At 47.1% G+C, this 23,455-nt stretch overlaps 1 protein-coding gene across 1 annotated transcript; it reads left to right on the forward strand.

Moving 5' to 3' along the window:
- The first annotated feature begins 426 nt into the window (after window positions 1-426).
- On the forward strand, window positions 427-4,178 carry FAM72A (family with sequence similarity 72 member A). The gene is made up of 4 exons (XM_075521546.1): window positions 427-621; window positions 1,594-1,671; window positions 2,789-2,913; window positions 3,829-4,178. The coding sequence occupies exons 1-4, from the start codon at window positions 470-472 to the stop codon at window positions 3,921-3,923; spliced, it is 450 nt and encodes a 149-aa protein (XP_075377661.1). The 5' UTR covers window positions 427-469; the 3' UTR covers window positions 3,924-4,178.
- Window positions 4,179-23,455: the final 19,277 nt, after the last annotated feature.

Genomic DNA, 23,455 nt, shown 5'->3' on the forward strand with positions numbered 1-23,455 from the left:
GCCCGCCCCCCTTCCCGCCGCTTGGCACCCGTAGCACCGCCCCGCCAGGACGGGGTGGGCGGGGCCCGGCGGACCGCAGTAGCCTCCGCCCCAAGGACTGCTCAGGGGCGGGACGAGTCATGCAAAGAGGCTGCCGGCTGGACCAATGGGAGCAAGGTAGGGCGTGCCCCTCCGCCAATACCCAGGCGGTAGGGGTGGTGCCACCCGTCTCCTCCAACGGCCAGCAGGGAGAGGGTGGGCCCCGCCGCTGATCTCCACTAATCAGATCGGGGGCGGGGCCTCCGGCGCCCAATGGGAGACTGAGGTCGGGAATTCAAACTGACAGGTGGGAGCGTGGCCGTTGGCGGCGGACGGCACGGCACGGCACGGCACGGCACGGCACGGCACGGCACGGCACGGCACGGCACGGCACGGCACGGCACGGCGGGGAGCGGCGGCGGCGGGGCCCGGCGCGGCGGTGGCCCCCGCCATGTCGGCCAGCAGCTGCACCTTCGAGGACCGGTGCGTGGCCGTGCTGTGCTGCCGCTTCTGCCAGCAGGTGCTGAGCTCGCGGGGGATGAAGGCCGTGCTGCTGGCGGACACCGACATCGACCTCTACTCCACCGACATCCCGCCCTCGGGGTAAGCGCCGGGCCTCGGGGGGGCGGCTGGTCCCCGCAGGCCGCGGGGTCCCTCCGGCGGGGCACGGCGACAGCCCCGAGGCCCCGCGCGGCCGGGCCGGGCGTTGCGGCCTGTCAGCCTCGGGGCCGCGGCCTCCCCCGCTGCGATCCCGCCGGCTCCCGGAGGATCCCTCAGCCGGCTGTCACCAGGAAAACGGTCCCGAAGCGGAGGACTGAACCCGATCTTCCATTTCCAGTTCCACCTGGCTCTCCCTCAGCCCTGGGGAAGCCACGGCGAGAGCAAGGCTGTCCCTCATCCAGCAAACCACAAGTGTAGTTTAATCTATTCGCTAGGAAGACGTAGGCCTAGGAAGCCACAGGGAGTTCCTCCAGCTCCTTCCTTAAGCAAAGATTAGAATTTGAAATAAATATCTGTAAACAGAACAAACCTGATCTTGTGCTGGTTCCGGAACAGCTCTGCTCCGAGTTGGTTGCGTGTTGCTTTCCCATAACAGTATTTGAATACTAAGGAAATGAGATTGCAAAACAACATGGTAATAAGTAAGTATGGGTTAAAAAGGAGATAAGAAATCAAAGGTTTGGTTTTAAACGTCCTAGCCTTTAAGCTATTGTTCTGTAGTCTTAGCTGAGATTTGCCAGGAACCAGGGCAAATAATCAGATTTCTGACCGGCAGCGCCACGCAGCCAGCAGCACGCGAGCGTTCGTGAGTACTAAGAGAAGCAGTGCTTCCCCGTCTAATCTGAGAGGACTTAAGATACATTCGTGTAGTGTCACATGGGTCTCTTTTTGTTTCCATATGAGTATGGCTGGTAGCTGACAGGAAATGGAATTGTGCGGTCTTGGGAAAGTTTAAAAAAAAACCCGCAAGACTACAGTCACTTTGTTGTAACTTCAGACCTGTATTATCAAAACGTTACAGTTGTGATCATCGCCACATCTAAACTTCTGTATTTTTACTTTCTTCCCATCTAGTACTGTTGATTTCATCGGAAGTTGCTATTTTACTGAGATCTGCAAATGCAAACTGAAGAACATCGCGTGTTTAAAGTGGTAAGAACGCCATTCAACGACGCTAACACCTCCTCAAGCACGCCGCAATGCTGCTTAACCTTCTCACTGCAGACTACTGCAGTGCAAGAGTTAAGGGATGAATGAACAGATTGCATACTCTATTTCAAATTTAATGCTGCTTGATAGAAACTCAGCCCACGACTTCTGGGCATGGCTGCCAGTCTATTTCTGTGCAAGTCCCAAGTGGAAGTGTGACAACCTTGTCAGTAGTCTGAGTATACGGGAAAGCTTGCATGCCACCTGCCTGATTAAATGTCTGCTTCAACACTGAGATAATTGTGTGAATAAGGCCGCAGTAAGAAGTAGTTACTCATATTCTAATTAATAGAACATCCTCTTGGCAGATCTAGTTGTTGCTAGCAGATGGAACATGCTGTCACTAAAGTTCTTGGAGTTCTTTTATCCTCTTTATTAATGCCTGATATTTAAGAGTAAAAACAACAACTCTCAAATAGCTCGCGGTTATTTGAGACGATCCTTTCAGCTTCATTATCAAGACTTTTACCTTGTTCAGATTTAAACAGTGGGGGGGTTGCGACAGGAACACAGTATTTTATTTTTGAGACAGAAGTAGAGAAACACAAATCTCTCACTGGAGCACATGACTGAGAAAGTAGAAAAATGATTGTTCTAGGTTTCAACCTAGGAGAGCAGATAAGGCTTTGATATTCTCAGTCTCATTACTCCTACTACTGATACTCTCCCACGCACAGTGCTTCTGGTCAGATGGATTTTATGTGCGCGATGAACTTCTACATTGATTCCAATGGAATCATGGGCCTTCCAAAAAACAAACAAAAAAAAGATACAGCACCATTTGTTGGTATGTAAACTAATCTGGATTACACAATTTAAGTTACTAAATGGTTCTCCATGCCAAAGATCTAAAACTTAGATATTCTGTAAATCCTGACAGATGTTCCCTAAATATTTAAGATGCTTGTTTAACTATGTTCACTTAACTTTATCAAAATAGGAGCATTACATAATAGTCTGGTACCGTGGCTATTTAACATTAGTTTGAGCTGGAAAAGCCAACAACATCTATCTTTTCATCAGGCGTTTGTGTTGCTCATTATTTCACTTGTCTTTCTAGTGGTAACATTGTCGGTTATCATGTGATTTCTCCCTGCAAACCTTGCCTGCTGTCCTGTAATAATGGCCACTTCTGGATGTTTCATAGCCAAGCGGTCTTTGGCATCAACAGACTAGACCCTTCTGGTAAGGAACACATATGTTTCCTTCTCTTCCCTAAACTCTTGAATTCTAAGTCCTCCTAATGAGGCATCTCAATATAGTTAAAGCATATGGAGGGAGTGTAACATATGGAGGCATAAGGCAAGCGTTACTGTATTGCTAATCTAGCAAACTACTTTGGGGGAGGTAGTTGTAGCTACTTTGCACATGAAAATGTCTAAGTGGAAATTTATCTTCATCAGAAAACTTAACCTACCCCTTTTGTGGACAGAAGTCAGGATTTTCTCAAGCAATATTATAACTAGTATAAACACAGCCACCAGCTGCTATTTATAGCAGTATGTATAGCTTTACTGTGCTATTAGGCAGCTGTCCAACGGGCACTCTTTTGGGGTGAGTCATGTTGTCACTTTGACCCTGTATAACTGAGTCCTCATTAGCTCAAGCTGCAGCTACAGCTCCTGCTAGCTGGTTTCTTCAGCTAGGTGGTGGTTGGATGCCAAGTGTCTAGCATAATTTGCCTTCAGTCCTCAGGAATGCATAGCATTCTGACAAATCATTTCTCCTCCTTGCAGATGGGAGTAACTTCTTGTCTAAATCTTTCAGTGTCACCTGTGTTTCAGATCAATGCATTTAAAAATAAATCAGCCATGAGGGGATTATCGATAGCTACATGAATTAGCTATATAAATACATCTGTGGGCAGGGACTTACTCTTTGAACTATGCTGTAAACAACAACACTTACAAGATCACTTTGGAAGAAAAATAGGAAATAGTCTAGATATATTTATCATGAACGTGACTTAACAGGTTTTGCAATGATTAGAGTAGTTATTTTCTCTGAAAATAGACCGTTGTGCAACTTAAAAATAAGGTCACAATCCAAAAGTACTTTTTTTTTTCCCTCTCCTTTGTCTTCTTACCTCCTTCCCACCAGGTGTGAATGTATTGCTCTGGGGCAACTTGCCAGATTTGGAGGAAAGCACAGATGAAGATATGTCCTGCATCTCTGAGGAAGAGTATATCAGATAAATGTTGTCTACAATATACTACAGTATCTTCCCTAGATTCGTTGCATTGCTGTTTGGTTTGGATTTTTTTTTTTCCTGCTGGCCCATCAGAGCTTAAACAATAGAGGAAACCAGGAAATCTGGAAAACAATCCTAAAAAAGGAAGGTATCATCTTCCTCTTTCCCTGTAGCCTTCCTTAGACTCTTGAGTCTGCCTAGCGTGTATCTTCTGACTAGAGAACATGCCTTGGTTAGATCTGCAAATGCACATGCAAGGTCTGTTTTGTTTTTTACTGTTTTTTACCAAAACTGACGTCTAGGTCTGGTTTGTTTTTTACATTTAAGTCTCGACAGTTGATAATCCTTCTTAACTGTATTTTTTTTTCTTCTTTCCTAAAACAGTATTCACAGAGCAAAGTCTTTCAGTTGCTGTAAGTACAGCTTAAAAATCTTAAGAAATAGTCAGTCTGGTTGACGAAGTTCTGAAAGAGCTCTGCTTTTGTGGTCGCACGGACCATTGCCCAGAGCTTCTATTCTGAGTATACAGAGTTGCTGAGTAAGTGGCTTAAAGTATTGGAGCTTTGGCTCTACGATCTGGCTCTCCTGCTTTTAGCAGCTTGTTCTCTGGGCATCTGAGGCATGCTAGGATGCTCCTGAATGCGGACTGGGGAGCTGTCTTATGGAGTCTCCCCATCTTCATCTTTCAGTACTTTTAGGATCATGTTTCTGTAGAGATTGAGGGGTTTTTTTTGGGTTGGGGTTTTTTTTTTCCCCTGATAAAACCTTAATACTGAAGTTATTTAATGTCTAATATAACTTCAGTACTACACTGGAGTTTTTATTAGGGTCAACAATAAAATCCATCCAGTTCTATGTGTTATTTTTTTTCCACTTATAGGATAGGCATCCCTCCAAAACAGAACTCAGTCATCCGATTGGGTCTGTTTTAGAGGGGGGGGAAAGAGATCAGGTTAAATATTTGGTGCTCATACCTAACCTTACATCCTGAAGCGTACAGACAATCTGGTTCCTGTAAGTAGTAATGGATTCAGAGCTCATTATCTGAGTTGTTACAGCCATAGTATTTAACTTATAAATGAAATGCTGTCCCCTTCAGCTAGTCACCTGAAGGATCACCTTTAGAAAATTCAGGGTACAATCATATAAGAGAACAGAGTACACTTCTAAATTTGGATTGATGCTGAATAAATCGTTCTATAGTCTCTTGTGATACTTGGAAGAGGTGCAATGAAGGCAGATCTGAATTGTCTTAGTATTTTTACTGCACGTTATATATTTCTTAATTAATGGTACTACCTCTTCTGCATTGTTTAAATGTATATTGGTGTATATATATTTACGTGTGTGTACGTGTATGTCTTGTTTTGATTTCCTGTGTTATGTCTGCTCATTAAATAAAAGGTTTGGACTACATAGTCTTCTGGGTTGTAATAAATATGGATGTGTAAAGATATCAGATAATCAAAACAATGAAATAGCATCTTGAACTTGTACTAACTAGTTGAATAATTAGGTTCTTACTACTATGACTTTGTTTTAGAGACCCCCAAAAAAGTCACCTCCTTTTTAGGTTGACAAACCTGACAGTTTCTCAGTCTTAAAGGTGTTTAGTCAGTTAACTCTTCTATAACACAAAATCCCCTTTTTTGCCAGTTTTCTGTTCAGTTTTCAATTTGATCATGTTGTGAGTACAGTATTAAGCTGGCAAGGTGACATCTCACACAAAGATTTTTCCAACAGAATTCATGAGCTAAAAATACATCTGATTGTTTTCGTGTAAGTAGCACAATAGTTGAAATAAAATTCCCATAATATATTTCTGCTTTGTTGCAAGTTCAACACTTGCCATTTATAAGCTTCACAATTCCGAGTCAACTCTGTGCCGGTGGCAGAGCTGGCTGTAGAGCTATTCTCCCACAGAGAAGTAGAGGACTGTAATTTCTTCACATCAAGTCAATAACGCTGGTTTTGCTCCCTATCTGTTTGTACACATAGAACTGGAAGTTCTACTATGAACTCCTTTAATTACATAGGCCTGTTTGAGCTAGTTCATCTCAGCCAGGCATCAGCTTGAAATAAAAAATGAGCCAACTCTTAAGTAAGTTCAGTCCCCCCCCCTTTTTTTTTTTTACAATAAAGAAGTAGGTATTCTATGCCAAGTAAACAAACATCATCTATTGCCCCAGCTGTCATGAATGTTACCAAACTAATCATGTCTAGGGCTGCTTCTATTCTTTCTATCTGAAATTAAAAAAGAGAACTGACTAAGCAGTTTGTGGTAAAGCCACAGCTCCTTACTCACAGGGCCTTAATGTTTTGGGTTAACTTTCCAAGGATCACCCTGTGTGGGGAAACACTTACCAGGTTGATAGATATATCTAACACTAAACAGCTGGCACAAAACCAGATCAATATTTCTAGAAACACTCCCAAGTACTTCACCCCACCCAAAGCTTCATTTGACATTAAAAAACTCCGGTCTCTCTGGGTTTTTTGTTTGCTCTGTACTCTTTGACGTACAAGGTAAGTATGTTGCAGCAAAACCCTGGAATCCATTGTGAATCATTTGGAAGGTGAGGGTTACAAGGCATTTGGTATAATAATGGTGAACATTAAGACAGATAACTTCCAGAATGAATATATCAGCAGGATTCAACTTCCCGATAGATCTATGGTCAGTCTGATACAGGAACAGCTGGGGAGCTGTTGTCATTTCGGTAAGGATTTTACCGTGAAATTTTATGTGATCTTTGCTCTGCAGCCAATGAAGTCAAAACCAGAGCACAAAGCTGAAAAACAAGAACCGAGTCCTAAGGCCCTTCTCTTCTGCTCATTAAGGTACACAAGGCAAGTAATTAAAGAACTTTAGTGTCTTTAAGCAGATCTGATTTTATTCAGAAGGGACTGAACACCAGGCAGAATCTTACATTTTAGTGCTTCCACAAGACTTCCCCAGTCTCCTGGCACTAACCGCACAGCTGAAATGGCTGCAGCAGCCTTAATGCCCATGCTATTGCATCTGCCACGGGGCAGGCATCGCTCACACAACGCACCGGGCCCGTTCCCAGCAGCTCTGCAGCTACACGATATTGTGTAATACAGACTTGTAGGTTCAGGGTCACAGACTTGTTTGGATGAAAACATCTGAAAGTAGAATTCCGAAAGCCACTGAGGATGAATAACTTTGATTTAAATCACAGGGACCTGTGTAATCATGCTGCCATCGATAGTCAACCATTTTCTTTCCTGCAATGCATTATCTGCAATGCACAATACTAGCTGGAGGGGTAGGAGAAAGTCATAGCAAGACAGTGACAAATTGATTCCCCTTCTTATTAAATAAGACTTACTAGAAAAAGCACGTTTCAATATTCTTCCTTATTCCAGGACAGATTAATGCCTAATCATAACCTCACATTTATGTAACACCATTCATCCCAAAGTGCTTTACAATGACAAACAGTTAAAAATTCTTTTACCATTGAACTGCAGCCAAGTTCAGGATGCAAAGCAGCTGCCAAGTAGACAGCATGCTGCAAGGACCATGGTAAGCATCATTCTGTAATGAAATTCAGTATGCGATCTCTATCAGTACAAACCGATATGTTGATTATTGAGGGAGGTTCAACTTGAAAGACACTCTCTTCTTACGCAGCCTGGAATGCAGTTCCTCCACTTCGAGCCAGATGACAGATGGGTCACCTCTCCTAGGACAGAACCTGGAGTCCCAGGGTCTGAATCTGAGTGAGAGTCCTACAACAAGAGGCAGAAATTACTGAGCGATCTTTTATTTTCTGCTCTTCTCTCTGGCATGCAAGAGCTGGCACGCTTTTTAAATTCAAGTTAAATGGTCATTTATTATAAATCACCCAATTACTTTGTCGTGAGAGGTCATTGTTACATATTTTATTACGTTTGTAGTCAGTGTGGTTTCTGAAAGCATACCCCAAGGAACAGTGCATATCCCAAGTAAACAGCCTTTGTGTGCTGTTATTTGGATTAAGGGAGTGTCTACAGGCTAGTATAGTATAACAACTACGGGTGCCTATTGTGCAAGAAACTGGACGAGCATAGCGACCTGCAGACTCGGAGAACTTGCACTGTAAACAAAGCAGCCAAGGGCTGGTAGGGGAACGGCACCATTGGCTCTATCAGAGATCAGAGGTAAAGCCCGAACTCTGTAAGCCTGAAGAGGAGACTCCTTAGTTCCAAGACTACAACAGAGAACCGAGCCGCGCCTGTTCCTGCAGCTATGGATCGCTTCTTCCCATTCCAAGAGGCATTTGCAAGTCTATGAATAGATTCAGCTCTTCCAGCACACATGCTCAGTCACCTCACACTTAAAGCAAGGATCCTTCCCTATGCCAGTGTTTCTGGATTTCTACTGCATTATTAGCTTCGTCTCTTGCTCTAGCATACAAAGTGGATATCGCCTCTAGCCAACTACCCATAAAAAGCCTACAAAGAAAACAGGTTATTCCAAACCTGTGTAGATACGGCATTCATAGGACTGAGAGATGTGCTTTGCAATTTATGCAGTACACAAGAATGACAAGAGAGAAAAGCAGGATGCCTGCCTTGAAATTAACTCCAAGTTGTTGATGCACCACCCAAAATTCCCTCTTCTCATCAGGAAATATCAACTATGCTATTCTCTGAAAAAAAGCGTCAGCATTTCCAAGCAGCTATTAGCCAGGGGGACATTTTAGCTGCTTTGCTGTCTGCAGCGTCTCTTGTCATCTCGCACGCGCGACACAAGCTTAACAAAGTGAGTCTGCACTCTATTGATTTCTCATTAGAAAGCACGCCTCACATTTTGGACAGCAATGAGGGGAAAAAAACAACAGGGAACAAAGCTGGTCAAATAGAAGCCAAACAAAATCTCTGGTGCTTCACTTCTTATGTCATCTGAATGCTGACAGCTTGATGTCTCTGGGTAATGCCACACCAGGGAAATTAGCACCATAGCACTCTTAGGCACTGCCATCTGCATGTCAACGTATGTAGAAATTTGTGCAGGCAGTTATAAAGCAAGACTGATAAAAAAGACTTGATCTTTTGCATTTCTCTGACTACACTTATTTCCTGGAGGAAAGTGCTAATTAAAAATAACCCAGTATCGCTCCAACGTAACTGCAGCCACACTAGGATTCTTCCCTGCTGTGCTATGGCAGAAGCTTATTAGTTCATCCCACTCCAGCATATGGCCTGTTTTGGAATAGGAAATTTCCACTAACAGAGGAGACAATGCTGGAAATACAGGTGTTTTGGGACTCTCATCCTAACTTATATAGAACATAAAAACAAAGAGGAACTGGTCCTGGGTCTACTGGGCACATCTGACAGTTCCATACACAAAAGCAAGCTAATAAGAAATTAAAAAAAAAAAAAAAAGCACCTGATTTTGCCTCTTCCTATCGTCTCTCTGCCTCTCGGAGCCAATACCACGCTCCAGCAACAGACTGCCCAGATAAGCAAAGTGGTTTCGGGACCAAAGGACACTGAGAAAACTGGGAATACAAAGCTCACACACCCTTTGTCTACGCCTTTTGCAGGCTTTGCCAGTAGCTGTTCTTTTATTACAAATTTTTATTACAAATTTATTTGCCTTCATTTTAAAAAGGATTCATTTTAGTTCTGAGACTAGCAAAGCTTCAACAAGAATGAATCCGGTCTATTATTTCTGCTACGCTTATAGAACATACCCAGAAAGCTTTTTCAGCAGACGTTGGCAATGGAAGAGCTACAGGATGGCGTGCAGCAAGCTGCTTTGGACGTGGAGAGTGCCAGTCTTCATCGTGAGCGTTGCAAGCAGACCTCGGCCTAAATTAAAAACACAGCGTGTGAAACTAGAGACGCAAAAACATTTGAAGACGGCAGAGATAGGATCTATGCTCAAAACAGGACTAAGAATGCACCTTCAAAAACCACGTATTCAAGCAAAACTATGTGTTAGGCTACTATGCTAGACACAAAAGCTAGGCACTTCCAATTACGGAATTTTTAAACCGCTTTAGAGCCACTTGCTCGGACCGATTCACTTATTCTCTTGATTCATCATGGTGTAAGTGGACATAGAGAGAGAAGTAGATGGTTTTAGACCACGAGAATACCAAAGCTGCAATAGTTTCCTCACGGGCTGGTCAATGAAGCCAACACAATCAGAGAATTATTTGGTTAAAAACGCAGATGGAATAACACAGGGTCGCATTTGAGGGAAGATTGTGAAAGCTACTGCCGATTCACCCCAGCATCCACTCAGATGTTAATGAGCACCTCAAATGTTTGGAAAAAATTAAGCAATCTGCTCTTGTGCAAAGGCCCATCACAAGACTTTCCACAATGTTGCTCTGCTTTTTATTGGAACCGGGGTTGAAAGTGAGTTTTGCTCTGTAAAGTGAATTTTTCTCTGCTTCAAATTTTACCCAAAGTCCAAATTGCTCGCTTTGTAGCTTAGACTTTAAAATTCAGACAAATACATTTTTTCATCTCACCTGCTACCAGAAGGCAGCATTCATAAGTGTCAGGAAGTAAATATTCAGCAGAATATGTCTGGTATTTTATTCCAGTCCTTACGGGAAATCAAAATTCAAAAGCTGCTTAAAAGCACCTGGCACTGGCCACTATAAGAAACCTTTTACCTTATTAACTGGATCCCCACTCTGATTTGATACGAACACGCCAGCGATGCGTGAAGTTGAATTGCTCCTTACCTTTGTACCACTCTGACGGAAGATTCTCAGCAAATCGAGCAGCGCTTGCTGTAAGTCAACCACAAAGAAATCACAGGACTTGATAACAAGCAGCTTTTGGACAGCGGCAGGCACTTTGATAACAACCTGCCACTCTTCCTGCGTCACTTGAGCCTCTTCTTGCTCCTGCCAGGGGGGTCAAAAAGTGAGCACTGATGGCTTTGGCATTAATTGTAGTGTACGGTGCCAGGCCTGACAACAGCAGCGGCATTACTTTCCCCTCCCAGTGCCTCGCTAGTGTATTTAAAGCGGTCACATCTCGTTGTAGCCTATCATGGCTAGCAAGCGATGCCAGGTGGATCCAAGCCTGCCGTTCTCCAGAGCCCAAGGGAAAGCAGTGCAGTTATCCCCATGCTCTGTCCCTAATAAGAAGTTTGATCTTCTAGTCTCCGTATTCTCCCTAGCCTCCCAGCAGAGATCAAAGACAGCTATGTTTGGGTGTGTGCATGCACATACATGCATGGAGAAGACACATTAATTATGGTCTGAAAATTTCTCTGCTAGAAAAAGAACTGCTTCCCTCTTTGTCGCCTACCTCTCCCCCACAAAAACTCATGCTGCCCCAATTTACTCCTTGAAAACAACCTTGGATTGCAAATGACCTAGGGATAAGAGGCATCGACCAAGTATATCTTGGCTGAAAAACGCGTGCTTTGAAGAGCAGAAACTCAACAGCAAGACAGGCTTTGATGCCATAGCGCAGACCCAGTGACTTGTTTCTTAAGCTTTACCTTCCCTGTTCAGCGAGCGGTCAGATCAGCAGTCATGTTTATGGCTAAATGACTGATTCATTGGGTTGCTAATTACACAGAGGCTGCTGATGGTACGGCTGGAGAAAAATCAGGAAACCGTCATTTTCCTTTTGCTGACTTGGTTACAAAAAGGGAACAGTGCTGGGAGCTCACAAATGATGCCGTAGGACTTTCAGCTTGGATTGTAAGTCAAAACTCTGCCTAATAAGAGTGAAGGAGAAGCATCCCTTCAGCCAAAAACTGCGCAGGGTTTTGACATCATCTTCTGGCCACTGCTAGAAAGGGAAAGGACAACACCCTCCGGGAGGGATCACAGCCTGACCCGGTGCTTTACGTCTCAGAGGAGAGTCGGTGGGGCCGTGGTGGCCACCGACAGACAAAGCCAACGCAGGATATTCCCCGCGATGCGGTATTTCACAGCGCAGGCACCGTGCCAGCGTGGCATCGCCTTCGCAGGCTGCCACGCCACACAGCTGGGCTGTTGGTCAGGACACAGACCAACGTCAAGAACGATCTTGTTTCTTTTGCTCCTGCAAGGGAGGCTGCTGTTTGCAAGACGTGGCCTCTGAGCGGCTGTAACAAAGCAGTGGGAGGGAAAGTGTAAAGTACAGGTTTAGTCGGGTGAATCCATCGAGCCTGCAAGGTCTGTGCACACCTTCGCAAATTGACCCCAGGTGCTGAACCAGTTGGAATGTGCTCAGGGGAAAAAGGTGTATAAAAAGTTGACAAGACTCACCCTTTCTCTCGCTGGAGAGGTGGGGAGGCTGGCTTCATAGCAAGGGATGTCTGGGCATGCCAATCTGAGCAAGGGAGCATGTTTGTGCCACTCAAAAGGTAGGTCTATTGCTATGCTTGAGCAGCCTGCTGGTCCCTCTAGCTCATACACATCCCTTTGCCTTGGCTAACGCTTCAGGAGACAACTGTCTTTATTCCTACAGTGCTTGAACACCCCAGATCTTGCCAGATAGCTATGCTATGCTTCAAAAGCTCTACTAACAATTTTGTAAGCCAAAAAGGAGCCCTTCTGCCTCCCCCACTACCTGACAAATTCCTTTGTAAAACAGACAATCCGATTCCTTCCTCTTCCCATTTTTAAACAGACACCAGGACTTGTTTCACGGTAAATAACAAGTGTTTCATGCTTGATAAACTGGCTTTTTTTTTTTTTTTTTCCTGATGTAAATTGCTGCTAGTCTGTTGCCCCCAAAAGACGCCTTTCTCAGCCCCTGCATATACCCAACTGCACCCTCCGATCCCCCTTTAGTATCCTCATGGTGTCGATGTACTCTGGAGGTGACGGTGTCCCTATTGCTGAGGTCACACCGCTTGACGTCCTGCTGGTTACTGCCGGAAAAGCATCATCACAAGATCACCACCCTCACAAATTGTGCCCCACACATGAAATGCCTTCTCCAGCTGGTGGAGTCCCGCAGGCAGAGCAGGACACCTGCGCTTCCTTCTAACCCAGGCAGCTCTCCGCAGAAGGAGGTTGAAGCACACAAATAAGCAGAGCTGGAGGTGGGGGTAGCACAGCAAATGCATGCGTGTGCACGTTCCATGCTGATCTGAGGGTCTTCCAGCTCTGGGTCTCAGCACGATAGCTGTCATCAGGCCACAGACTAAGAGACACCGGCATTACACTCAACAAATTTGCATTAAGAGTGATAACAGAAAATCCAACTGAATTTATAACTTCAGCCAATTCTAAAGACAGAAAGGTTCCTCAATATTTAATTCTCTGATAACAGAGTGAAATAAAGATAGCAGGGAAAAAGCAAAAGCTCACTATCAATGGAAACAGAGAAAGGGACACCGATATTTTAAGGCATTCACCTTTAGGTTATAAGCCGCTTATCTCAGGCTGCTACACATGTGGTCTCCTTGGGAACCGAGTCAGACAATAAATCAGATGTGCCAACATTTATCAGAAGCTCCAACTAGCCAAAAACATCAGCTCTCCTAAGAATGCCAAATCGGTTTTGCAAGATGCAGGGCCAAGCCTGGAGTCACTCTTGAGGCACGCAGCAGGGGTAAGAAATGCCGCTATTAAACTCAAAAGAAATGTCGCTTATTTTCCTCTTCCTCATTGCCGTGTCCTCCTGGAGCCACGGGCTGTGTCAGAAGCTTCAGAGGAAGGCGAAAAGAGAAAAATCAACCTGGCATTGCATAGGCATGGTTAATGCACACATCAGGACAACGTCTGCGTCTCATGTGCCCAGTCAGCCACAAAAATAACCCTACCCCTTCTCCTCACAGTTTGAAGCATGTAAGAGATTATTCTTGTCTTAGGCTGAAGGGGGGGGGGAGAGAGCAATATACGGGTAGAGTAGTGGTAGGAATAAAAACAGCTTGAGGAAAGTCAGCAAGATCAGTGTATGAATATTCTCTAACTGCAACTCTCCTGCCAGACACGAGGAAAAAAATCCAGACATTTCACATGTGCAAAAACAAACAAAACAATCTCAACCAAATCTCTCTTTTAAACTGGTGAAAATTTCCCAACCAGTTCCAAAATGTTTAGCTGCTTATGTGTAACCAAAAGAATGTCATGGCAGGCGTTCGCAGGGCAAAGACCTCTGTCTCGTTTACAAGGGGTTTGGCCAGGAATTAACTAGTAGGAAAGCAATGGCAGCAACACCACTTGGCGAGACTTATTTATCCAGAAATCCTGACCTTGGTGGCATCAGACATACTTTGGTGGGCATGCGATGTGGTAACTGCCCCATGGACTAGGAGCAAAAGTCTTCAGCAGCAGTATCAGGGGAACTGGGTGAAAACAGTGCCCACATCTGCTCATGACACAGCTTTCCATGTGGCCCAAAAGAGGGAAAAGAAGTCACCCTTTCCCTCGAACATTGTGAATTGACTCAAGCAATACACGTCTTTTTTAAAAAAATAATAAGTAAAACAGCTTACACCTGGTCTGGCCACACGCTGGTGACTATTTGTCAAGGGTGACAACCACTGACCCCTGTCCAAGCACGGACACGATGGTACCAGCTCCCTGGCTATCACAGGCCCCACGGGCGACACGTTTCGGAGCACGCCTGAGCGCAACCACAGCCAGACAAGATGGGGCTGAACGGCGGGGTCAGCCGAACCGCGGCCCCCGCACGCTCCGACCGCGCCCCTGCCAAGCTGCAGCGCTCGTAACCGAGACAGCCGCACCGCAGCCCCCCCCCCCCATCCCGGCGCTTTCCCAGACTGCAAAAACGATTTCCAGCATCCGCCTGCAGCCAGGTCTGGAAAGGGAGCAGCAGACCGAGGGGTAATTCCCCGCCACTTGCGGTGAAACCAGCGAGGCCCCCGGGGCAGCAGAGGAGCTGCAGAGGCTTCTGCCTGCCCGGGAGCGCCTGACCAGCCGGCTTCGCCCCGTTTGAACACCACTGCCGGCGCCTCCGCCCCGGGCCGGGGCTACTGACAGAGCTCGGGCTTTCCGAGCTCGTGCACGGCCAGGCGCTCCGGCAGTGCCGCCCTGCCTGACCCCCCCCAGCACTGCCCGTGCTCCCCCCGGCACTACCTGAGCCCCCCAAGCACTGCCGTGCCCCCCCCGCCACTGCCTGAGCCGACCCCCCCAAGCACTGCCAGACCCCCCCCCCGCCCCGCCCGTGCCCCCCCCAGCACTGCCTGACCCCCCAAGCACTGCCCGTACCCCTCCCGGCACTGCCGGTGCCCCCCCAAGCACTCCCTGTGCCCCCCCAAGCACTCCCTGTGCCCCCCCCGCCCCGGCCGCGCCCCTGCGGCACCCGGCGCCACGGCGCCACCTGGCGGAGCGCGGGGGGACGGCGCCCCCGGGCCCCGGCTGGAGAGCTCGCAGAATGAGCTTTTTTAATGCCCTTTTTTTTTTTTTTTTTTTTTTTTAACCCATGATCATGGGGCAGAGATACGGCCGGAGCGGCCAGCATAGGTCAGTGGCACTTCTGCATGAAACCCAGCCCCGGTATCGACAATGGCAGGAGGGAGGGGAGAGCCCAGCTTCGGAGAAAACTAACAGTGCCTGCCAGGCAGGCGCTCGAATGCACGACTCCCATCTTCCCCTTTCTACGCGAGTTGCAGCTGAACCTCTTCTGAGGTCATTCTCCGTTAGCAAAATAAGAAATGAGGAGAAAAGTAAAGTCTGTAGAGTCTCAGAAATGGTTCATTTAAAGTCTTTGCTGAAGTTTTCTTCTGGTTAGTCTTTTGATTTGACTTTGCAAACCTTTTTGCAGCTGTGTTTTGACTTTTGGTGAAGGGCAGATTTTCCATAGCCACAAACAGCTTCAAAATACCGTAACTGCCATTACCTCTCCTTCACTGGCCAAACCAAGATAATCCCTGGAGAATATGATGACTGGGACTTGGCTTCCCTTTGGCAAACTGCTTCTCTTGGAATTTGCACTGAAGTTCAGTGCATACTTACCGGTCTGTTTTCCCTCAGAAGTGCCATCAAGTGAATAATAGGTAGTGGAGAGCCATTTAAATCCAATTAAGCAACTCCTTACCTATTCCAGACTATCAAAGAGAAAGAAAACAGCTATTGAGGGGTCATTCAGAGAGAAGGCCTTTAGCAGAGGTAATCATGGACATCAGAATTTAAGAACATTCAAAAATGGTGTTCACAACTTAACAAGCTTTGATTTAAGTTTGCATCCACTCTGCAGCACTGAGCTTTTCAGGAAGCAAGCAATCCTTGGGGACTGTGTGGGAACAACTCCTTAAAACAGTCTTTCCCCATAGCAACTCTACTCCCTTTTTTCTGTCCCCTTCTCTCCCTCGATCATACTGTGCATTTGAAAGGAGAAAAAGGCAATTACCTAGGACGTCAGAAAGGTTGTGCTGTTTTACTGCGTGTCAGGTTGGACGCTTGAGCTTATCTTAAATTTCCCAAATTGGACTGGTCATCACTGCTGCTTGGCCAAAAGGTTACAAACGGTTCCCGGAGTGACTGTGTCCCAGCAAATATTTATTGACTGTTCAGGACTCGCTTTCCCCTTGCTCCGTGGAAGAGCTCATTAGTGCTCAGCCCTTCACCGTGAACACGGAGTCTCCAGAGGCCCCAGCTGTTCAGGCTGGAAAGAACCTCGGGGGGTGAAATCAGGAGCCACCCAGGCCCCTGCCCCTGGAAGTGCTGGTGCAGGACCAGCCGAGGTGCCCAGCACGGGCTGCCCAGCACCCTCGGCCGACCAGCTCGGCTCTAAGCCAGCTCACGCTTTACTCCAGTCAGCCCCACAAAAGCAGAATTGTTGAGCTGATTCACTTTGATTTCCTCCATTAACAACCAGCCTGCCTGAAGTGAAGCAAAACCAAGCAAATGAGGTGAAGAATGAGGTTTTCAGAAGAGGCAGAGTCAGGTCCCGATCATTAATACTTACGTAGTTTTAAAATGTTTCCCAACACTGCCATTGCTTTTCTCTCTCTCTGGTGACAGACTCTGCTGCTGCTTCACTTGTCTCCAAGCTGAGGTCCAAAACAAAACAACAATAAAATTCTACGTTTAATCTAACACGGCCTCCCAGCAGTGCACACTTTGTTGGAACTTATTAACCAGCTCCCAGCTTGTTCCCTGCATAATCAGTTTGTACTTCAAAGTCCCCGCTAGCACACAGAGCTAAATGATGGTGTAAATTCACTCATGTATAAAATTAATTAGTTTTGTGGCAGGACATTGGATATCGGTTGTAAGAAGTTGGGATATTAGTCGGATGGGGTTGCCCAGGGCTCTGGGGATCTTTGTAGCTTCCCAAGCAATACCTCGTGCTCTTCTCTCCTGAATGTGGTCTTTCAAGTGGGGCGGATGTGAAGAGCACTGGTGACTCCCTGCAGCGAATTGTTCAGGAGCATGAGAATCATCCTTGAATGGAGCAAAAAGCTGCGCTTGCTCCCGTTAAAGGCAGAGGGACTGCTCCCGCACTTAGCATAAACGCACGCTTGCAAGATCAAGACACGTTAAGCCAGATACCAATCGCTGCTGCAGAAGTCACCCAGCATTCTAATTCAGAACCACTGCACTGTCAGAGCTGCTCTGCTCTCCATCCGGGGGTGGCTGGGGTGTCCAGCAAGGTGTCTCAAGGCCAGGTTTCCCAAGGGGTTGGTAGTCCAGTCTAGGGTTCATTGAGACCCCAGCCCGGCTGCTGGGGCTCGCAGCGGATTCTGTTACACACAAATCACGGGGAGGGAAAACAGCATCTGGCTCGTCACCCGCTGAAGCAGCAAGCGCAGGTCACATCAGGAGCTGTCCCTTTTCCTCTGCATCTCTGGTTTCCTTCTAGGATAATCCTTTCCCAATTAGCTTTTGAGGACTTAGACATTAATTTAATTATTTTTAAGTCTCACCATCGAAGCTAACAATCAAAGAGGCTCTGGACCCGTCAGGCATCAGGGGCAGGTTCAAGTCTCCTTGCCTCGCTTGGCTAAACACAAGGGGTTTAGCAGCGATTTTCACATTTCATCTTAATCCAACAGTTAGCTGTAAATCCGTCCCCCTCATCGAGGCTGTGCTCGCTCTCACCTCGGTGTGACAGGCACGACGCTTCGTTAAGCCTCAGCGTGGGATTCGATGCCCTGAATTGATACGAATGATCTGCAAGGAGAGCCAACAGCTCTCTGGGTTACAGTCCCAGAACATGCCAGCCCCAAACTCCTGCCCGACTCGATGGTGATCTCTCTTTGGTGCTCAATAGTAAGGCAAAAGCTCCTTAGATATAACCAGGCACAGACTATCTACTAAACACAAGCAAATACAGGGCTTTGGAAGGCCCATGGCAGAACCGTGTAGGCAAATCCCCGTCTAATTTGGAAACAACAGGACCGCGATCAGAGCACGCTCTCCCTCATTTTTCTGTTTTGCCAAACAAAACCCCGTAAAACCTCAAACAACCAACGCACAAAAATCCAAGCATCTGTCCCTCCCACCTTGAACACGCTCTGCGATTCCCCGTGCTCACCCGCTTCTGCAGCTAACTCGGTGTGTGAGCAACCCTGAAGACGGGATGCAGAACAGATGTAATTATTTTGTTGCTGCTGCGGCAATATCCATATTCTCATGCCCATACAGAAACCCTAAAGAAAAATCACCCGTTGAGGCTTGACCTGCATGTTAATTTGGTTCATTCTCTAGATGACAGCAGCTCGGTGAGACAGGGAGATAATGTAAAGGCCAATGAAGAAATCCATTGATTTCAGTCTGTGGTTTCCCTACCAGCAGGCTCTCGCTACAGACTGTGATTTGCTTGCATGATGAAGTGATAATCCATTCCAGCCAAAAATACTGGTCCACAGATCATCTGAATTGTAAGTGATAAAACTATGCATTTGGCAGGTTCCAAAATGTCACTATTCTGAAGCACGGGGCAACATTTCCCATTTGCAGCAGTGCTAAGTACATCCTCATGGCCTTTCAAATCTGTTGTGCAAATGCATATGAAAATAGCTTTTAAGAGATGCCTTGGCAATTAGCACTGTGCACGCAGAGAAGAGTCAGAGACAAAGCAATTGTCTGGTAATGTTGAAGGGTGTTCTTTGGAGGCACACAAACCAGACTGCCACAGACTAATCCAGCCTTCAACTAAAATAATCCCTTCAGTCTATGATCTGCCTGAAAAATAAGAGTTATTCTCCTGCCACGGCTTTTACCTTCGTTTGCCATTATCAGGCACTTAGAGGCACCAAGTCGGATACTTCTTAAAATCAGTTTCTGTGGAGGGGGCAGAATCATTTCTATTCCGTGCTGCTTGAATACCTCATTGGACAATCAGTATGAAGTGAAACAAGTTGCTTTTGTAACAGCTCTAGATTGTTGGATTTACCTTCAAAGCAACCAACCGTTCTTAAGCACAGCTGCTGTCCCCCCAGAGAAGTCCTGGTCTACAAGGAGCTCTTCAAAAACAGATGGACAATCTTTCTACTTCGTAGACCAAAACCACCAGTTTCTGCCAGTTCTTCACAAGAGCCCAAAAGGAATCAGAGCTTGAACTTCAGGTTAAAAAAAAAAAAAGAAATTGAGATGTAGAAGAATATTCAGATGTTTATCTATGGATCCCTGGGAGGTTTAAACCTGATTTCCCATTGAGCTGAATAATCCCCTGAACACTGGAGCACACACCTGAGTTAGAGGACAAACACACCCACCTCTAGCACTAACATTAGTGGGCACAATCCTAAATCCTCACCACAACAAGGGTCCCTTCAACATCCCAGATGCTGGGGAATGGCATCCATGGGGTTTGCAAACCCACGCAGGGCAGAGCAACAGGGACAACGCGGCTCTGCACCGTGCTGCTGCTGCTGGGCGCAGAATCAGTCCCGCGGAGCCTGCCCCGGCCGGCAGCGCTCGTTCCCGCACCATCCCTTTCTCCTCAGCGCTGCTGCTGCTGCCGGGAACAGGTCTGGGCTGCCTGATCTGACCCCAGCCATCCATCTCCCAGGCAGGCGGCACATTATGTGCAGCCGCTGTACTTTATCACCTTCTCCTCGGACACCCCGCATCGGGAGAGGATTAAACAGCATTAACTGCCTTCCCGAAGGCTCCCATCCTGCTGCTCTGCCTGCCAGAGAACTGAGACGAGAGCGGTTTGAGGATTAACTACTCTTGTCCTAACCAAAGGACAAAGAGGTGGTGGGTGGGTGCTAGTGAAGCTGCAAGGGAAGGGCTCGCCACGCTTGTGCAAGCCCTCGAAGCTGCCGCCCATTTCCAAACAAGACCTGGCACCGGTGATGGCGGTGCCGCAGCCTTGGGCGGAGCGGGTAGGGGAAGGACTCCCCGGTGGGGTGTCACCTCTCACCAAACCCGCTGCTGTTGTCCAAAGGGCTGAAGCTGCATCTCCCAGTTCACACCAGGGAAGTCTGCTCCCCTGCTCGAGGTCAGAACAGACCTCGGGCAGCATCTCCTTCGGCAGGCAGAGCTGCGGTGCTCTCCAGCCTCCGTGTCTGGGACCTCCGCCCTGGCAATCCCTGCGACAGCGGGGATTGTCAGAGCACAGTAATGAACCACGGATGCCCGAGAATCAAGAGCTACAGCAAGAAACTGCCAAACAAAGCCATCATCCCAGCATTACAGCTCCATCAACACTACAAGGATCTTCTGCCCACAGCCATTTAATTAGGCGAACCAGATAGCGTATTTGGAGCACAGCTTTCTGCTTCGTTTGCAAGAACGGCAGCACAGGGAGGAGGCAGACCATTAGGGCTATGTTTCCTAGGAGATTTTCACACACTAAGATGGGAGAGAGGAGGGGGGGAAAAAAAAAAAAAAAAAAAGGACCCACATCTCATGCAAGCTGAAGGTAGTAATTCCACCGGCACTTCTGATCTGTTAAGCATGTCGAGCTAAACTACTAGTGAAACGGCAATAACGCGCTTTAATTGGGCTTATTTTGTCCTACTCTCCACATACACAAAAAGGCAGCAAGAAAAGGGAAGAAGTTGCTCAAACAGCTTAAGAGAAGCAGCACGTCTGGTAGCAGTACTTCTAGTGGCCAAGAACTTGTCTCTTAGCATCTTACGGTCCCTTAGATGGACAGTTCAAGAGCTTTCAGGGTAATAACGTCAGGGCAGTTCAGAAATACGCGGTGTTTTAACTGGATGATACAGGCTGAGCTCGGTCACTCGGTCACTGGTCAGTCGGTGGGAAGCGGTCCCACCATGGCAGCCGCACGATCCCAGACAAGTTTCCCCGTATTTGGGCATAACCTGGGCCTGGCTATCAAACAGGCAAGAACAACCTTTAATCATGAAGCCTTGAACTTTGCTTTAGCAGGGAGAGTGCAGATCACTGCAGACATTTTCCCTACGATTCATCATCTTCTAATACATTGTCCTGAAACAGCTGCTCCTCTCCTTTCATAATCCTGATTGATGCCTCTCTTACCTGGAAGGCAATGGGTTCTGAATACCCGCAGCATTTCCGTCAGGCAAGAAGGGGAACAGTAGACAAAGCAGATCTGAGGTCACGGAAAGGTTCTTGTTCGCTTCCCCCCTGTATTGCGATTTTCAATTAAACCTGTCTTAAATCCTGCGCTCTTCTTTGTCTGCACCAAAGGGGCGGGAGGAGGGTCAGAGCAGGCTGCCCCCAGCAGCCCCCCGCCCAGGGACACCATTGCAGCCCCTCGCCAGCTGCTGGAAGGCGACGTGGGCTGACATGGCCGTTGGTGCTGATGCCCGAAGCAGCCCAAGCACCCGCCCTGCCCTGAGCTGCCTGCGGGGCCAGCTCTGCCCCACGCAGCCACGCTTGGGACCGGAGCCTGGGAGTTGTCCATGCGACCAATGCACATTTCCTAGCAAGGCGTTTATTAAAAATAACACAAACCATCTCGTCTCTAGAGGCTGTAGGGCCTGAAAATCCCATGCACAGGTCAGACCTCCACTGTATAAAGCAAAATACAGGACCTAAAGAAAGTACCTTTCCCAGCCTGGCCACGGTGTCACTGCTGCCTTGGTGGCACTTCCGACCCGGGCAAATTCTCCTGTCCCCACCGCCTGCCAGGCAGCTGTTAACTGGCTTGTCTGTCTGTCCACACCAAAGCTAACAGACATATATTTTCCCCACACAGCCTGTCAGGAGAGGACAAGAAAAAGCTGTTTGTTTCCAGCCTTGAAATGTAATTTTGGTTTTTTTATTATTGATTTTAAGGTTGTAAATGCTCTGGCTGTGTCTGGTTTTTAAATGCTAATGATGATAACAGCAAAAGGAGATGAGGGAGTGGGGAAGGAAATTGAAGCATTTCGCAGCTACCAAAGTCTTTAAACATCCCTGGCTATACAAAGAAACCAACAGGGAGAACGTAAGGATGATAAACAAGTAATTTGCTATCTCGAAGATGCCTGTAGCTTCAATTTTTCCTCTGGCAGTTGCCTCTACTTAAGCAGACTGTTTCCACACATATGGGTCAAATGAAAAGACACAGCAAAACAACAAAGAAAGTAAACTGTAATAGAGTTATCAGCTGCGGAACACCCCAGGATTGGGTTTATTTTACCCAACAGAAGTCCCCTGGTGCTCTTCACCAGCCTGCAAGGCATTTCAGGATCACCTTCCAGACCGCGCCAGGGAGAGGAGGCTGGTCCAAACCCCACCGGTGCCGGCTGGCTTGCCTCCGCGGGGTTTGGGGGGGGCACATGTGCTTCTGGGCATGGTTTTGGGAGACTCGGGGTATTTGGGTAGGTAGAGCTGTGCCTAAACAGCAGAGGCACCGGCAGCGGCGTGGAGGACGAAGGGAGCGACGCTCTGAGGAAGCTGGGCTGCGTCAGAGTCACAGCTTGGACACAGCACCTCCAGGGAGGGCAGCTCAGCCCCCCAGGTTTATGTTCGAGGTGATGTTTTTAAGCACCGATACTTTAAAGTCTAGTTCTTTAATGCAACGCTGTCAGCTTTTGTTATTCCGCTTGCCAATTTTTACAGCTTCACATGGATTTTCCGTTAAAATCAAAACTGCTTGTTCTGCCTCGCAGTGTCCCTAACAGGCACCGCTTTGGGGCATTTGCCATGTGCTTAGCATATTTATTTATGCACCCAGACATGCTCTCCAATATTAAGCAGCATCAGAGGTTTTAATTAAATGGAAAAAACAAATCCGAATGAGGGAAAGGGGGGAGGAAAAGGGGAGACTGACTGACACATCTGGCTTATAATTACCTTAAAATTATAGAAGCTCCTGTCTTCAGTTCCCAGAGCTGTATGACAGATATTGCTGCCCAATTATACAGCAATATTTTCTCTCTCCGGAGGGTAATGGGAGTCACAGTGCAAGTGTTGAACCAGGTGTCCATTTAGAGACAGTTTAATATTTTGGGGCATTTCACATGGTATCAGGATGGACCAGGGCTGCGCTAATCCTTCAGCACTCCCAGGAACGGGTGCAATCCCGTGCTCTCTTTGATGACCACACTGCAGAGAAATTTGTTTCCTCAGTAAGGCAGACATGGTCACTTTTCCGAGAACTCTTCACAAACATTGCAAGCAGCAAAAAATCAAATTTTATCAAGTTTTCAGCTTCCAAACTCCCCAAGTCTGAGAAAAACGAAGGACTGCCCTACACAGAATTAAGTCAGTGGCA

The sequence above is a fragment of the Mycteria americana genome, chromosome 20 (assembly GCF_035582795.1).
Source record: "Mycteria americana isolate JAX WOST 10 ecotype Jacksonville Zoo and Gardens chromosome 20, USCA_MyAme_1.0, whole genome shotgun sequence".
Classification (NCBI taxonomy): domain Eukaryota; kingdom Metazoa; phylum Chordata; class Aves; order Ciconiiformes; family Ciconiidae; genus Mycteria; species Mycteria americana.